Source organism: Urocitellus parryii, chromosome 3, assembly GCF_045843805.1.
Source record: "Urocitellus parryii isolate mUroPar1 chromosome 3, mUroPar1.hap1, whole genome shotgun sequence".
Classification (NCBI taxonomy): Eukaryota; Metazoa; Chordata; class Mammalia; order Rodentia; family Sciuridae; genus Urocitellus; species Urocitellus parryii.
This window is the reverse complement of record NC_135533.1, coordinates 22535161-22554013: the sequence shown is the minus strand read 5'-3', so window position 1 is coordinate 22554013 and position 18853 is coordinate 22535161. Positions and strand designations below refer to the sequence as shown.

The following is an 18853-nucleotide window of genomic DNA, read 5'->3' as shown; positions in this document are numbered from 1 at the left end:
AATATTTCAGCAAGTGGCCCAGAGAATACTGGACATTCATATGGGGATAAATGAAATTAAACTGTTATTTTATATCATATCCAAAAAATAATTCCAGGTAGACTATAGACTTAACACATGAAAATCAAAACCATAATTCCTAAAGAAAATAAATACAAAGGATATATTGTGAACTTGGGCTAAGAAAGGATTTCTTGAGCAAGGCAACAAAAATATAATCCCTGTAGTAAAAGATTGCTTAATCTGATTTTCTTAAATTTATGAAGTTCTATTTATCAAAAGATACCAGAAAACAGGACAAGCTAAAATATAGGGAAATCTATCTATAATACATACATCCAACAAAGGATTCACATCTAGAATACATAAAGAACTCCTGGATATCAAAGCAAACAACCAAATAATTAACTAGGCAAAACTCAAACAGGTATTTCAATAGAAAGAATATTCAAATGAGTAATAAACACAGAAAGAGGTTGTCAAAATCATTAGCCATTAGGGAATTACAAATCCAAACCACAATGATTAGATAAGAATGCCAAATAATTCAATAGAAAACAGTCTTTCACAAAAGGTGCTAAGACAACTAGATTATCTACCTGCAAAAAAAAAGTGAAGTTGAACCCCCACCTTACTCCACATTAAAAAAAGAAAATCATCTCAGAATGGATTTATAAAATTCTGAGAAGAAAACAAATCTTTGTGACTTTGGATAGGCAATGGTTTCTTAGGTATAACACTGCAAGCACAAACAAAGAAAAAAAGATAAATTAAGACTTGATGAAAAGTTAAAATTTCCTAACATTAAACAATACTATCAAGAAAGTGAAAAGACAGCCCAAGCAATGGGAGAAAATATTTTCAAACTCTATATCTAATAAAAGTATTACATCCAAAATATATAAAGAGCTGTTATGATTCAATAATACTAAGACCAAAAACCCTAAATTATTAATGGGCAAAGATTTAAAAAAATTTCTCCAAAGGTATAAAAATGACCAATAAGCTCATGAAAAGATGTTCAACATCATCAACCTTTAGGGAAATGCTAACTGAAACCACAATTTGATTCACACAACCTATTCAAGCCTATGTGGGGGGCTGGGGATGTGGCTCAAGCAGTAGCGTGCTCGCCTGGCATGCGCGCGGCCCAGGTTCGATCCTCAGCACCACATACAAACAAAGATGTTGTGTCTGCCGAAAACAAAAAAATAAATATTAAAATTCTCTCTCTCTCTCTTAAAAAAAAAAAAAAGCCTATGTGGGTGGGTATAATAAAAAAAATAATGATGAGTTCTTCGGAAAGTTTAAATACAGAGTTACATTGGGATCCAGCAATTCTACTTCTAGGTATGTACCTGTTTTAGTCAGCTTTTTCACTACTATGACTTAAAGACCCTACCAGAACAACTTTAGAGGAGGAAAAGATTATTTGAGAGCTCAGGGTTTCGGAGATCTTAGTTCACAGAAGGCTGGCTCCATTTCTCCAGGCTTGAGGTGAGGCTGAACATCATGGCAAAAGAGTGGGGCAAAGGGAAGCTGCTCACATGATGATCCAGAAGCAGAGAGGGGTCTCCACTCTCCAGATACAAACTATATACCCCAAAGCCATGGCCCCAATTCCTACCTCCTCCAGCCACACCCTACCACTTCAGTTACCACTCAGTTAATCCCTAACGGGAGATTAATTCACTGATTGGGTTAAGACTCTTAATCATTTCTCCTCTGAACCTTCTTGCACTATCTCACATGTGAGCTTAAGGGACACCTCACATACAAACCCTATCAGTACCCATAAGTACTGAAACCGAAGTTCACATAAAAAGTTATACACATTGTTCAACAGCAGCGTTGTTCATAATAGTTAAAAAGTGGACAGAATCCAAATGTCACTGAATGCTTGAATGGATAAACAAAATGTGATATATCTACAAAATGTAATAGTATTCAGCTGTAAAAAATGAAATCCTGATACTTCCACAACAAAGATGTACCCTGAAAACATTACATTAAGTGAAGGAATACAGGAAAAAAAAAAAAGGTCATGTACTATATAGACTCCATTCATAAGAAAAGTCCAGAATAGGCAAATCCATGCAGATTAAAAAACAGGAAAGGTCAGAATGAAGACTGACTGTTAATGGTTGGGGTTTCTTTCTGGAATAATGAAAACATTCTGGAATTAGTAGGGATGGTGACATAAGTTTGTAAATATACAAAATCACTGAACTGTATGCTTAAAAGAGGTGAGTTTTATGGATTCTGAGTTATATCTCAATAAAAAAACATTCAAGATACCTTTTAGATTAGAAAAAATTTAAAATTTTACAAACATCAAGTTTTGGCCTCAGGAAATTTCATACTGCTAGCTAGAATGTAAAATGATACAATCACTTTGGAAAAACAAAGTCTGGTTGGGCTGGGGATGTGGCTCAAGCAGTAGCGCGCTCGCCTGGCATACGTGCAGCCCAGGTTCGATCCTCAGCACCACATACAAACAAAAGATGTTGTGTCTGCCGAAAACTAAAAAAAAAAAAAAATATTAAAAATTCTCTCTCTCTCTCTCTCTCTCTAAAAAAAGAAAGAAAGAAAGAAAGAAAAACAAAGTCTGGCATTACCTATATAAAGTGAAGCGATACATATCCAATGATCTAGCACTCCCATATCTAGAGAAAGGCTAAGGTAATTGCTAGGGTCTGAAGGTGTCCCCTAAATGTTCAAGTATTAGAAATTTAATCCCCAAATTCACATGTTAATGATATGTGAAGTGGGTCCTTTTTGGAGGTAATTAGGATTACATGAGGTCATGAGAATGGGGCCCCATAAAGGCAGTACTGTGTTTATATGAAGAGGAACCAGACATCTGAAGCAGCATATTTTTTTTAATATTTATTTTTGAGTTTTAGGTGGACACAATATCTTTATTTTATTTTTATGTGGTGCTGAGAATCGAACCCAGTGCCTCATGCATGCTAGGCGAGCGTGCTACCACTTGAGTCACACCCCCAGCTCCTGAAGCAGCATATTTGATGTGTATCACCATGTGATGCTCTCCACCATATTATGAGAAGTCCCTCACCAAATGCTGAGTAGATGCTTGGAGTATGCTCTTAACTAGAGTCTTAGCCTTCATAACTGAGCCAAATAAATGACTATTGTTTATAAATTTCTGGGTCTCAGATTGAGATGTTCCTTTACTTATGATGGGGTTATGTCCTGATAAACCTGCTTTATTAATATTGCTATACTGTATTTCTTTGTGCATATATACCCATATATATTTGTAATTTATTATGTTTCCTTGTTAACTAGGAAAAGATCAAAATTCAAAGTATAACTTATATTGCATGCATACTGCTTTTACACCACCATAAAGTTGAAAAATCCTAAATCAAAGTATCATATGTCAGAAACCATATGTATTTTTTATAGCAACAAAAAAATGGAGTAAGACAGGATTAGTGTGGTACTAGCACAGTGATGCCATTTGTAGCATTTTTAATCATAATGGCCCCAAACAGAGAACAACCTAAATGTCCATTAATAGAAGATGAATAAATAAACTGGAAAATTATCAAGGAAATTTAAATAAATGAGCTGTCAGCAAAACCAAGAGTGACTCTTATAATAAAATACTAAATATAAGAAAATGACACAAAATACAGTATGATTCTACTGATTGTTCAAAACAAGACACAACTGTACTGTTTAAGGACATATACATAGGGTGTAAAAAGCTAAAGCAAAGAAACAACTACCTTAAAAGTCAAGGTAATGGTTTCTTCTGGAGGTAAATACTTGTGATGAAGTAGGATACATAAAGCATTTCAGGGATCCTAGAAATGTGCCGGAACCAGACAGCTAATGATCACAATGTGTGTGATCATTAAATAAAATTTTCGTAGCAATTTTATACATATAATGCACAAAAACCTGTGAGCTTTATATATTTTTCTATATGTACATTATTTTTCTCAATTAAAAAGTTTAAATAACATTGCATATTCTTTATTGGATACAGAATTCTAAATACAAGGTCGGTTTTGTGATCAGTGATATATATTTTTCTAAGTACCGCTCAATTTCTGAGAGGGATGTGCCTCCTAGGAAGAGATGCAGAGGACTAAATTTCCTATATTTATTTATGATTTTAATTTACATATTTTGAAACAAGTTCATTCATATTATATTGTTTTTTAGACTGTTCTGTCAAAATAAAAAATCTCACTTTGTTATTTTTAACGCTGTATACTGATTCTTATTCTGGCTTACTAATGTTGCTATATTATATTCCTTGTGCATATGTACCTAATACATATTTGTGAATATTTATTATAAATGTTTGTCATTTTGTTTAGCAGTGTATTTATAAAGGCATAATAGTTCTCCTGTTTCATTTATTCAATCTGAGCTCTTTTCATAGGTAAATCCACTTACATTTATTTCAATAAATAATATATTACATGTGCTAGTCAGACTCCGAGATGCCCCCACAAATCTAACTTCTGAATAAGCACATCCTTATGTAGTCCCCTCCCACATTATACCAAGGTTGCCAATGTGATCAAGAATACATGAAAGATAATGGCATGTCGCTTTTCAAGTTTGGTCATAAAACACTGCAGCTTCCATGTCAGGTTCTCTCTCAATTAACTTGTTTTGGGAGAAGTCAGTGGCCATACTACTTGGAGATTGAGAAACCCTACAGTATCTCACTAAAATGGAAATTGACACATCTGGCCAACAAGCAGGAAGAAACTGAGGTCTGCCAACAACTACGAGTGAAATTTGAATCGAATCCTCCAGTCCCAGATGACTGCAAACTCAAGGGGAACCAGGAGCCAGAACCAGACAGCTAAGCCCTTCCCAGATTCCTGACCACAGCAACTGTGAGACAATAAATGTTTACTATAAGCAGCTAAGTTTGAGACCAATTTGCCACACAGAGAGTGATACCTAATACATTTACAACTTCCACCCAATTTATTTTGCTTTTTATTTACATGCTTTACTTATTTTTTCTCCTTAACAATTTTTAATCATGTTTTCCTTTTTTTTCTTTAACATTCTGAAAGCTTTACATTCATTTTATATTAATACTGCTGTAGTTTAAATGTGCCCCCCAAAATTCATGGATCAGAAACTTCATTCCCAGAGCAACAGTGTTGAGAGGTAGGACTTTTTTAAGACTTAGGTTCATAGGGGCACTGCTCTCATGAATTAGGGCTGTATCACAGGAGTGATCTCAGTGTAAAGGGGGAGAATTGTGCCCCTTTCTTCCTGCTTTTTTCATGCATTTGTATGGTCTCTCATGTGTGATACCCTCTACCTTGTTACACGTAGCACAAAGGCCCTCACCAGATGCTAGTGCCATGCTCTTGTATATTCCTGTATCCAGAACCATGAGCCAAATAAACCTCTATTGTTTATAATTTACTGTTATAGCAGCAGAAAATGAATTAAGCAATTAATAACTGATATACTTTTCTGACAAAGTTAAATATTAAGCATTATAATAACTTCCTCCCACACCAAAAAAAAGGTCTACTTTTACATCCAATATCACCATTTACAATACTGTTTATCATGTTGCCATCCTCTAGAACTTTAGACCTTATCATTCAAATTTTAAGAGCTACAAAAAAAATCAATATAGAATTACCAACTTTTATAATAATTCTATTGCTCAGTATTACTTCTTAAATCTCATCGCTGCCTTCTGGGTATCTATTTCTTCTTGCTGCAGAAAATCTGTTCTTATAAAGTGATTGGTAAACTATTTATGATAAACCTATATGTCTGAAAACATCTTTCACCTTCATGGTTGAATAACAGTTTGGCTGTTCTGGGTTGCCAGTTATATTCTCACAGCATTAGGTGGACATTGCTCTACTGCTTTCTTGTATTCGATGCAGCTGAGAAAACTCTTAAGTATAACTACAGGTCAATATCTTTATTTCCATATGACTTGTAGAATTTTCTCTTAACTCTTGATGTTGAAAAAAAAAATCAATGTGCAAATGTGTTTATCTTTGTCCTTCACTTTACTCAGCACGTTTTTTTTTTTTTCAATCGTAGATCTTTCTACAAGTCTGAGAAATTATTGGCCATTTAAAAAATTTAACCTTGTAGTAAAATTACATCAAAAATACAGAAGAGTGTACAAAGTAGCTTTTAAGGACTGAATGTCTGTGGCCTCCTAAAATTTATATGTTGAAGCACCAATCCCCAGTATGGCTATATTTGGAGATGGAGTCTTCAAAAAAATAATTAAAGTTGAATGAGGTGGGACCCTCATTACACAGGTGATTACACAGAATTAGTGTCCTTTTATGAAAAGACACCAGAGAGGGCACTTGTGCACTTTCTCTTCCTCTGTCCCTATGTTTTTCCCCAGACAAATACTGAAGGCAGCCATCTACAATCCAAGGGAAGATCCCTCACCACCAGAAATTAATATAAATACAGAATGTATTCTTTTATGTATGACTTCTTGGAGAAATTTATCCACATGGTTGTCTTTATTCATTTCCATTGTTGCATACTAACACCATATTTTTTTATTCTAGCACTGATGGAAATTTGGACTGTTTCCGCCTTTGGGCTATTATTAATAAATTGTCCTATAAACTTTCTTTGATATTTAAAATAAGCTGATTGGGATTTTGTTTGGGAAGGAATTCATGGAATCCATGGGTCAATTTAGGAAGATATGACATCTTTGTAATACTGAATATTCTGGTCTAAGAACATGATATATGCTTCCATTTATTCATGATAAATGCTTCCATTTATTCAAATAATTTTTGTAATTTTCTGTATATTTATACACAATTTTTGGAAAATTTATTCCTAAGGATTTGATTGCAATATGGTACTATCTTTCCAAAATTTTATGTTATTTATTGGTTGCTAGAATAAGAAACAAACTGATTTGTTAACAGTAGCACCCTATTTACAGGTACCAAAATCTGTTTTAGTTTTATTTATTGCTGCTGATCCTGTACCCAACAACCTTGATAAATTCATGTTTTAATTCTAATAGATAATATAGATTACCTTATAGTTTCTATGTATATATAATCATGTTATCTACAAATAAAGAGAGTGGTACATCCTCCTTTCAAATCTTCAGATATTTTATTTTCCCTTTCTTATTGCACCAGGGAGAACTACTAGTAAAATACTACTTAAGAAAAAAAAAAAAAAAAAAAAAACAAGGGGCTGGGCTCAGTTGGTAGAGTGCTTGCCTTGCATGTACAGGCCTGGGGTTCAATCCCCAATACTACAAGAGGGGAAAAATACAGAAATAGCAGACATCTTAATTCACAATTTCAAGGGAAAAATCTTTAATAGTATACCTGCCAGCATCATGATGTTCCTTTCCAGTCCTGGTTTGTAAACAGATTTTTAATCACAAATTGGCACGGAATTATCTTTTTCTTTTTCTTTCTTTTTTTTTTTTTTTGCACCCCTTAAAACATTAAGACATTTCTCCTTCATTTTTTAAATGAGGTATAGTTGTGTTAAATTTTGACTGTTAAAAAAACACCATATTCTTAAAATAAGCCCATACTGGGAAATATCCATTATTTCTTCAAATATCTTCTAGATTCCAAATACATATATGTTAGGTTACTTGATATTATCTCACAATTCTTTGAGGTTCTCTTTATTTAACCTGTTTTCTCTCTGTTCTTCAAATTAACTACTTTCTATTGCTATATCTCCATTAATTTTAATGTATTCGCTCTTTTACCAGTCTTCTCTAATTTATTATTAAGTTAATGAAGCAAATTATTCATTCCAATTACTGTCCTTATGAAGGCAGTACAACCCCTCTCCCAAAGAAAATGTCAATGCCTTCACCTCCATAACTGGTGAATATGTTACATCATAACATGGCAAAGGAATTCTGCAGGTTTAATAATTAAGGTTATGCAACTGGATTATCCAGGTGGGTGTGCAATCTATCAAATGAGCTCTTAAAAACAGAGATGTGGTGAAAGAAAAGGAGGAAGAGCTAACACACAAAGGACTGAGAAGAGGCCTTCAGCTGTTCATTCAACGTATGAAGAATGGGGACAGCTTTAGGGGCAGAGAACAATCTCTGCCTGAAAGGCAACAAGGAAACAGGGACCTACAGCCTACAACCTTTAAGAAATTAATTTGGAAAACAACTTAAATGAGATTCCTCCCCCAAAATCTCTAGTAACAGGCACACTGCCAACACCTTGACTTCAGCCGCATGAGACCTGAGTCAGACTTTTAATCTCCAAACTGTGAGAAAATACATGGATGTTGTTGTAAGCTGTTACATTTGTGGGAAATTGTTATGGCAGCAATAAAAAAACTAAAACAAGTATCTGTTGGAACCTGTAAATAGGGTGCTACTGTTAACAATTATCTAAAAATTATGGAAATGCCTTTGGAATTGGGCAGTGGAAGCTAGAAGGATTTTCAGGAGCATAATGGACAAAGCCTAAACTGCTATGAACAGATCTATTAGAAATTTGATCTTTAAGACAACTGGTGGTGAGGACTCACAGACTGTCCATGGAAACCTGAACTTGAAGGACACTATAAGTGAGGACTCAGAAGGAAGTAAAGAACAAGCTCTTGTAAACTGGAGTAAGGTGGATCCTTTGTATGTTCTGGCAGAAAGCTTAGTGAATTTGTGTCCTGAAGTTATTTGGGAAAAAAAAACCAAAAACTTGTAAATGATGAAAATGATATTTACTTGAGGTAATTTCCAAATAAACTCCACCATACCTGTGATGTTCCCTTCCTGACTGCTTCCTCTACGGATTTGGGGCTTACCTAGTCAGCCCCCAAACTGCATGCACCAACTTCTTATAATAAATCTCTTCATGTATTTATATCCTGAGTCTGCTTCTCTGGTTGAATCCTGACAAAGTACTTTTAAGCTCTAGAACTTCTTTCTACCTTTTTTTTTTTTCTTTTAGGTTTCCATTTCCCTTGTTCATTCAAAGATAACTATTTCCCTAGTCCTAGACAAATTGATAAGAGATCCTTTAAAGTTTTTATCTGCTAATTCTAATATCCAAATAATATCAAAGTCAGTTTCACATTTCTCAAATTCTTTGCACTCTAGTAATTTTTCACTATATATTAGATACGGTGAATGATATAGTGCAAAGACTGTAAAACATGATATTGATTGAGACAGAACTCTAAACTTCATGTTCTCCACAATGAGTTGCAACTGAATTCTCCATTCAGTGCTTTTACCTTAACAGTTCCTGCTCTAATCCAGGCTCCTAACTTCTTCCCCTGTACATGCACACTCAGTGGTCAACCAACAAGGTTCTTTAGAGTTTAGACTGAATTTGAAACTCACTTCTTTTCAGAATTTCCACGCTATGTTTTCAGTCACTCTTCTAACCTCAAGCTGTGTTCTGACTTTGTCCAGTAAAAACTATAGCTTTCTGTCATCTCATACCCAGGAATTGTGGAATGATCTCAGAAAAAGAGTCATAAATGAACTTCACCCAGAATAGTTTTTGTCTTCTAGGCATCAACTGTTACCTGCTTTTCACCATTCACTTTCTTTTTTTTTTTTAATTTTAATATTTATTTTTTAGTATTTGGCGGACACAACATCTTAGTTTGTATGTGGTGCTGAGGATCGAACCCGGGCTGCACGCATGCTAGGCGAGAGCACTACCGCTTGAGCCACATCCCCAGCCACACCATTCACTTTCAAATTCTTGTGAGTTTCCTTCAACTGTTAGAGGCATATTTCTACACTAATGATATAATCACTTTTTGCAGAAGGGTTAATCTGACCAAGTCACACCACTGCACAAGAAACGGGAAACTCAAATGTTTTAAATATTCTACTTCATCTCCTCATTAGCTTTATTTATTCATTTACTTGATTGCAGTACTGGGGATTAAACCCAGGTGTGCTCTACCACTGAGCTATATCCCCAACCCTTTTTTATTTTGAAACAGAGCAAGTCTCACTAGGTTATCCAGGCCAGCCTTGAACTTGAAATCCTCCTGCATCAGCCTCCCAAGACGCTTAGATTACAGGTGTGTGCCACTATATCCAGCCTCTGTTAACATTTAAGGCTTTTTAGTGATTACAACATTCATCCTCATAAGATTAGAATATTCACCATACTGTAATGTAATTAAGTATAAATTAAGCCATAATCCTTTGCACAAGGGAAGAAGGCCTTTTTACTCTCTAGATTCAGTTCCAGCTTACTGTACCACGAAAGATTTCTCTCCTCTTCCTGTTCTTTTCTTAAGGCTCCAAAAGACTACTAAAGTATATCTTGTAAGGTCATACATGCCTCAGACTTGCAGAATGATCTTGAGAAGATTGTTAATTCAGTAACTTTTTTAAATAAGAATAAAGGATATCTAAGATGATTTTTTTTAGTTGTAGATGGACACAATACTTTTATTTTATTTATTTATTTTATGTGGTGCTGAAGATGGAACCCAGTACCTTACACATGCTAAGCAAGTGCTCTACCACTGAGCTATAACCCCGGACGATTCTTAATGTCTTTCCAGCTTTCCTATTTAATTGTTTGTATATCCTATAATCTATAATTATTTTGTTCAATATCAGCTTATTAGTATATTATTAGCAATTGTAATCTATTAAGTACATATACAAAAATCTATATTAAAGTAAAAAAACTGTATTGCTTGGAATCCTCTAATTTTTTTTTTTTAATTTGGAAAGCATCAAACTTATCACTAAAGTCAGCACTGCCATAAGATATTCATAAAGTAAATAAACTCTAAGGTGTTTTACTTTGCAAATAGAAAATAACTCAGGTTTACATGAAGAACTTACCCATCCTCGGCTTCTTTCAGTAGGCGACTAGCAATTCTGATCAGCATACAGTAAGCAAACTGTGATTTAAGGCCAGATTTAGTAAACTTATTTAACATTTTGGAAACAGCAAGACGATCATTCTTTCTAAGGTGATATAGGACTCCCAATGCATGGTACTGAAGAACAAGAAAAAGAATGTTGCATGCAGATTAGACAGAAGTCAAAACACTTAATATGAAAACAGAATCACATGGAACTATTAAGATTTTTAGTAAAAGGATACTCAAGTCAAAAGTACATGAACAGAATCTTTTTCATACTGAACTAAACATACTCAAGACTAAAAGGAGAAGAGGTTTTAAATAATCCTAGAAGTTGTAAATTCAGATGGAAAGGGTATGAAGGAGGTGACATACAACCTGAAGATGGTTCTAGCAGGTTCAACAGCTCCAGATCCAAAGCTTTACCAATGTTACAAGTCTCTTTTATCTATTCATTTTTATTTCTTTTGTCTGTTTATTTAGAGACATGGTTATGTTACCCAGGCTGGTCTCAACTTCTTGAGCTCATAACTCCTGCCTCCGTCTCCTGAGTGACAGACTATAAGCATGCACCACTATGTCCAGCTACAAAATTCTTTTAATGGCGTTAAATCATCTATGACCACCTTAGGAGGTCTAGAATTAATCTCCTAAAGTAAGCTAAAGGAGTATTATTATCAAGACACTTTATATAAAAACACAAAAATGAAAGTTAGGAAAGCGAGAATATATTCCAAGAGAAAATTACTACTCTCTTTTCTTATGATTAAATATGCTAACACAAGAAGCTATAAACATCAAAAAGACATAAATATCTTCTCAAATACACATGGATTATTGTACATAAAACTGCCAGTTACGAATTTAATCCTGTTCCTTTTAATAAGAAATAGCTTAATAAATACCATAAGGAGATCTTTTTGACAAAATGATTTCTAAATTTCATAAACTAATAATTAACAAGAACACTGAAAATATCTTTACATGTTGTGTGAGTTGTAGTACTTTAAGTGAATTACATAATTAGAAAATCACTGTTCCTTAATTTAATACAATTTAAAAATTGATTTTCTATAATTTCACTGGAGCTGAGAAGAGACAACCTAGGGAAAGAGGAAGTGTTCCAAATAAAATCTCAATTTTAGCTAATTTCAAAGTGATTCCAAATAAAACTAACTAAAATGAAACAAGAAGCTCCAGAATCTGGAAACTTTTTTTTTAATATTTTTTTTTTAGTTGTAGAGGGACACAATACCTTTATTTTGTTTTTTATTTTTATGTGTTGCTGAGGATCGAACCCAGAACCTCACACGTGCAAGGTAAGTGCTCTATCACTGAGCTACAACTCCACCCCTGGAAAAAAACTTTTGTGTAAACTTTTAGTCTAGATTTCTCACAAAACACTTAGTACAACACTTAAATAATAGAACATTAAGCAGATGATCTTACTATGTGATTAATACTAAAACTGATGCAAGAATGAATTCTGTTCAAAGCTGCCCTTGTAATCTCTTTGTCTTTCCTTTTTGGTTCATGATCTTATAAGTTGTTTCAATTGTCATGCTGGTGTATATGCTTAATAAAAATTAAAAACCAATGTTATATAAAACAATTTTAAAAGTAGCTTTTTATTATTTTTAAGATGTCTATAATCAAGGCTTGAGAAATTTGGGATGGAATATCTTTCTACTCAAATTATTTTTCAAATAAAAGACTGTAATGCACTATGAAATAGACTGGTATTTCAATCTACTACAAAACATAAGATTAGTTCCCAAAATTCCTATAGGAGGTCATCTAGCTTCTATTTGAAAGGCCTATGGCATTAATCATGATTACTGAAACACTTACTTGAGAATATGCACCAGTAGTCAGCTTAATATGCCAAAGAATTTGCCTTTAATTAATGCTGGAGAATCAATACATTGCCCTTTAAGAAAGCTGATTCTGAGACATGCTAATGTGATTAAATGATAGTACCTGGACCATAATATTGTCACTTGATGCAGCTTCTTGGGCTTCATTTATCCAGCGTTTAACCACATCATAGCTTATCTTCATCATATGCTAAATACAGGGGGGGGGAATGAGAATAGAAATGCATGATCATTAAAGTTTAGAAGCACAAATTTATTTCCTTGCAAAATTACTAACAGACATTTCACAAAAAAAGAAAACTCTGTAACTGTGCAAGTCTATTCCTAAAACAATAAGCCAAAATATTTTCTTCAACATCCCTTCGCAAAGGTAAATACATGTAAGCTGGAAGGGGTGTGTAAAAGGAAATAATAAGAGGGGAAGAAAGGGAAGGAATGGATGTTAACCTGCTTTACTTCCAAGAAACTCCCTTGGAAGAAGGAATAGAATACAGTGTAACCCCTGCTATAAAAAAAACCCTGACCAATGACATTCCAAAATCAGGAGGTCTTGTGATTCAGCTGCTCTAATGCATTCACACTTTGAAAACTGATTTTAATCAAATACAATGCAACAGGTTTTAATAAATACAGTTTATTTTGAAGAAAAGGAGAAAAAAAAAGGCTGTTATTAAAACAAAAACTACTTCCTTAGAGGAAATTCAGATTTGGGACAGAAGACTTGGGATTGAAAAACATGTGCAAACAGGGCACCTAGGACAAAGAGGTAGTATGCAAGTCATAAAGGAAGATTTTTAAAAAAGAATGCCCTCAGTTTCTTTGCTGTCTCCTCCCTCTCCCCCATCTTCTTTATGTACACAACTTTCAGATTCCCAAAACTCTTCAAATGTGTTTCAGTTTTTACTGCTCAGTGCTCCTCTAGATAAAACACAGTTGGATAAAGTAACAGAGAAGCAGTATGTACTTTTTATCTGTTTCATTTATAAGAAAATCATAGTAATGTTATGTTTTAGCAATTAGAAACTACATCATACTTAAGAATCAGGAAGATGTTTGCTCACTTACTAAGGAAGACACTAGTGCTGAACTGGACACGCTGGAGACTTTATCCACAATGGCCTGTTTCATGTATCTTTCAATGGCTTGTAGCATTGTTCCCTAATAACATTCAAAAAGAAAAAGCTGTTGAAGAAAAACATGTCATGCAAAATTACTACTTTAAAATAACTCACAAAAACCAGTCATATACTTGTTTCTGTGCAAATATCCAGATGCCTTAAAGGAATTATCATGTAACACAGTAATCATAATCCAGAGGGCAGAATCCAATCAACCCAGTAGAAGCTTCAAGGAAGAACATTTAGCTAGGAATGGTGGTGCACACCTGTAATTCCAGTAACTCGGGAGGCTGAGGAAAGAGGATTGCAAGTTTGAGGCCAGGCAAAGAAACTTAACAAGACCTAGTCTCAAAATAAAATATAAAAAGGCCTGAGGATGTAGCTCAGAGTTACAGCAATATTGGATTCAACCCCAATTTTAAAAAAATTTAAGATTATTTGTAGGAAAACATAACTGTTCAACAATGAAATAAACAGTCTCAAAATGGAGAATTACAGTTTAAAGAGAATAGAGAAGTTAAACCTATAAATAAAGGATATTATAAAGAAATTTCTGTATAGAAACAAAGGCCAGTTTTGAAGTTATGAAGATACTTCTATGTGAAGTGCATATATTATATGTGAATCCCAGACAGTCCTATAAATTAACTGTAACTCCTGATTATCTTAGACATATAAGAAATTAAATGTGTAATTGTAATATCCTACTATAGTAAAACCTCAGTATGGAAGTCTTGAGAAATAAAATTCTTTTTAACCTTCACTGGGAAAAATGTGAGCAGTAAGAAGGTGGTAATACAGTGGTGACAGATAAAAATGAGTGAACCAAGATCAATATTCTGGCATGGTCAAATCTTATGCTACCAATCAAACAATGAACATAAAAACAACCACAATGAAACAAAAAGGCAGCAAAAAAATTAACCTGTTTATATTATTTGTTCTATAATCCAGATTTACTAAATTTACAATTTGATCAGGCCCAAACTTTAAAATGTGAGAAGGTTGCAAAGATATACATAAGATATATCAAAGCATGAATTATAGTACAGCTGTTATTCAATCTGTTTGGCAATGCTGGCCTACCTTCATTTTAATCTTTTCTACTCAGAATTCCTAGAAAGGAATAACCTGATGTACTTTATATGACCCAATCCTTCCAGACACAATGGACAAGATCAAAGTTAATCACCTGACTCAGACCCAAGTGGATACAAACTACTGGCTTTACTACGGGATAATGAGATTCTCTTAAATATCTTGAACAAGGGGGCCTAAATCTGGTAGATGATAGATCATCCCAGTAAATATCTGAGAAATCTTACTGCTGAGTTAGTTCCCTTAGAGCTTTCTATTTCTTGTTCTGGTGACTAGTTATAAGCCTCTAATTCTGAAACACTTGTGTCCTATAATAAAGTTTTTTATTTTTAAAATGAAATTTGAATGGGTTTTTGTTTCCTATAACCAATGTGCCTGTTATAGTTTAGATATGAGAGGGTTCCCCAAAAGTTCATGTATAAGACAATACAAGAATTTTTATAGGTGAAATGATTAGATTATGGGGTATAATCTAATAAGTGGATTAATCCATTGATATGGATTAACTGGCCAGTAACTGTAGGCAGGTAGGGTTTGGTTGGAGGAAATAGGTCACTGAGAGTGTGCTTTTGGGATTTATATTATGTCCCTGGTGAGTAGAGTTCTCTCTGCTTCCTGCTTGCCAAGTCTTGAGCTGCTTTTCTACTCCAGGCCCTTCTACCATAATGCTCTGCTTCACCTCATACCTAAAGATATAGATTCAACTGACAATGGACTGAACCTTTCAACCCAAGAGTCAAAATAAACACTTCCTCCTCTATGTTGTTCTTGTCAGGTCTTTTGGTCACAGTGACTAAAAAGCTAAATAAAAACAGTGCCCTAATTACAATAAGTTTGTGAGGGCAAATACAGAGAAAATAGACTAATATGAATAAATAAAAGGAAAAAACAAACTGAAAGAAAAAAGAAAAAGCCTAGAATCACAAAAGCCTTTCTGGTGGTCTTGTTTCTCTAACACAGAAGATTGACCAAGTCAAACTAGGGGATCATACTAAATGTACACATCATTAGCAGTTAAAAAGCTCCCTTAGGTAACTCAGTAAGACAGAGAACTTACATCTGTGATTCGGCAGAGAGCCCTGATGGCTGGACCTCGGTATATATCTTCCTTTCCAGTCATGTCCTTAGTCAGACTAAAAAAAACCAAATTAGTTAAATGGACATCAATTGAAATGTTCTCTCCTAAGGAGTCCACTCCTAGCTAATTCTCAATTGTTCCCATAGTTATCTTAACACAGTTACTGAATTAACAAATGTTTGCAGAGTAAATTCTTTTTTAAAAAATATTTATTTTTTACTTTTTAGTTGTACACAATACCTTTATTTTATTTATTTACTTTTATGCAGTGCTGAGGATCGAACTCAGGGCTTCACATGTGCTAGAATAGCGCTCTACCGCTGAGCCACAACCCCAACCCCTGCAGAGTATATTCTTTTTGTAAGTGCTAAATCTATTAGAAGTGGACTATTCTATGCTACAGAATACAATGATAAAACAAAGTCCTTTGCCTTCACAGAACTTAATGCCAGTGGAAAGAGAGATAAAAATCACATAAACAATAACAAGGGAAAAAAACACAATTTAAAATATTGAAAATCTGCATTAAAAAATAAAATAAGGACAACAGTACTGAGAGGCCTAGGCTGAAATCCACCCAAATCCTTTAGTAGACAGAACTTTTTATAAGCAACTCTCAAAAATTATTAACCCATGAAGTCTATCTCACCCTCCTGTACAACTTTCTAAAATAATAATCAACAGCTTCAGATATTTCTGCTGAGCTTTAGAAACAGGTATAGACATGAAGACTGAGCAACAAAATTCTACACCCATACTTTAAGAAGGTTTTTAACGGAGGACTCTCCCTTCTCTTGTCTTCCATGCACTTACACTATCCCCAAACTATCAATTCCCCATTCTTCAACTCCTCTTACATAATCCAAAATAGCCCAACTCAAAGCATTAGGACACCAGAGGAAAAAGTTGAGAGTAACCGAGAGTCCTCTGATTTCTTTCTTCTCAAAATTATAAATATAATTCATTTAACAATATATTTTTAAAATATTCAGAAAAGTATAAAACAATACTTAAGTCTCTGCCCACCTACCTAGCCTTTAATATCACTTAGAAACAACCATTGTGAACAGTTCTTTATTAAAGAAGTTTTTAAAACGGTATACACATTATCAAAATGTACATCAATGGATGTTCACTCCTTTGACACCTTTCCTTTTTTACTTAATAATATGAGAATTTTTCCATATCAGCACTTACTATCTATCCATGTATTTTAAAATATACAAATACTTCTAAAACACATAAATATTTCTAAAATATCTTTTTAGTGGCAGTATAAATTTACATTGTTTACATATAAATGATTTATTAACCATTCTTTTTAAACAAAATTTACATTTTAAATTTAAAATGGAGGCTTCTGTTACTCAAATTTGGAATAACATGGCATCACAAAATTATATAATGATAGAAATGATTTATAACAGAAAGAATAAAAGTCCAGGATTCCAAACTGATGACCAAAAAAAAATTTTTTAAAGGCATTTTTTTAAAGGGAATAAAGTTATTTTTTAAAGAACGTCAAACAATAAATGATAAAAATGGGGGAAAATGACCATTTTCAACCACCATAATAATAAAATCAGGCAAGTAATATCAATAAATTCTAAAATTATTGGTAAAAGATTGTCAGGAAAATAGATATGCATAGTATCAAAGTAAAATAGTGAGTTAACTTTTGTGAAACTTGTAGAACAGAAATCCATATTGCCTTTCCCACCCCCCAAATGGTAGCCTTTATCCCAGCTTAATAATTCTTTTTTAAATTTTTGCACTGATTGGGAATGTTGGGGGTTTTTTTTCACTATTTTTTTTTACTTAATATAACTTGAAAATCTTTTAATATGAGCACTTATATAATCAGACTCTAGCAATAATCTGCAATGCCATCTTTTATATACTAAAGTCATATGTGAATTTGGGTTTATTTCTGTACTTTCTCTTATATTACTCTTATTTGGGGTTTTTTAAAAATCCTTTTCAGTGGAAGTTTATTTTAACTACTATACCACCATACAATTTTTTTTTTTTTAATTGAGAGAGGTTTTCCCTGCCCTCATTCTTTATCTAAGTTATCCTGGCTATTGTCAGACTATTTCAGATGAGATTTAGAATCATTTGCCAAATATTAACATTTTACTTAGATAACAATAAATGTTGGCAAGGATGTGGGGGAAAAGGTGCACTCATACATTGCTGGTAGCTCTGCAAATTGGTACAACCACTCTGGAAAGCAGTATTGATATTCTTCAGAAAACTTTGAATGGAACCACCATTTGACCCAGTTATCCCAATCTTCAGTTTATTCCCAAAGAACTGAAAATCAGCATATTATGGTAACACAGCCACTTCAATGTTTATAGCAGCTTAATTCACAGTAACTAAGCTATGAAATCAATCTAGATGCCCTTCAATAGATGAATGAATAAAGAAAATGTGGTATATATACACAATGAAATATTACTCAGACATAAAGAAGAATGAGATTATGGCATTTGCTGGTAAATGGATGGAACTGGAGACTATCCTGCTAAGTGAAATAAACCAATTCCAAAAAAAACAAAGGCCAAATATTCTCTCTGATGTGCAGGTACTAACAAACAATAATGTGAGGGGATAGAAGTTCACTGTATTAGACAAAGGGGAATGAAGGGAAGGGAGGCAGGATGGGAATAGAAAATGGAATCAATCGTCCGTAACTTTCCTATGTTCATATATGAATACATGATCAGTGTAACTCCACATCATGTACAACCACAAGAATGAGACATTGTACATCCATGTATGTATGTCAAATACACTCTACTGTTATGTATATC

The 18853-nt window shown here is 33.7% G+C and overlaps 1 protein-coding gene across 1 annotated transcript in view; it reads right to left on the bottom strand.

The window, feature by feature from the left end:
• Copg2 (coat protein complex I subunit gamma 2) overlaps window positions 1–18853 on the bottom strand; it is a 131543-nt gene that overhangs the window by 80188 nt on the left and 32502 nt on the right. The window contains exons 6-9 of the mRNA XM_026392778.2: window positions 16014–16089; window positions 13806–13898; window positions 12844–12930; window positions 10841–10998 (exon numbers count right to left, since the gene is read on the bottom strand). Of these exons, the coding sequence (XP_026248563.1) occupies window positions 10841–10998; window positions 12844–12930; window positions 13806–13898; window positions 16014–16089 (414 nt within the window). The remainder of the gene's footprint in view (window positions 1–10840; window positions 10999–12843; window positions 12931–13805; window positions 13899–16013; window positions 16090–18853) is intronic.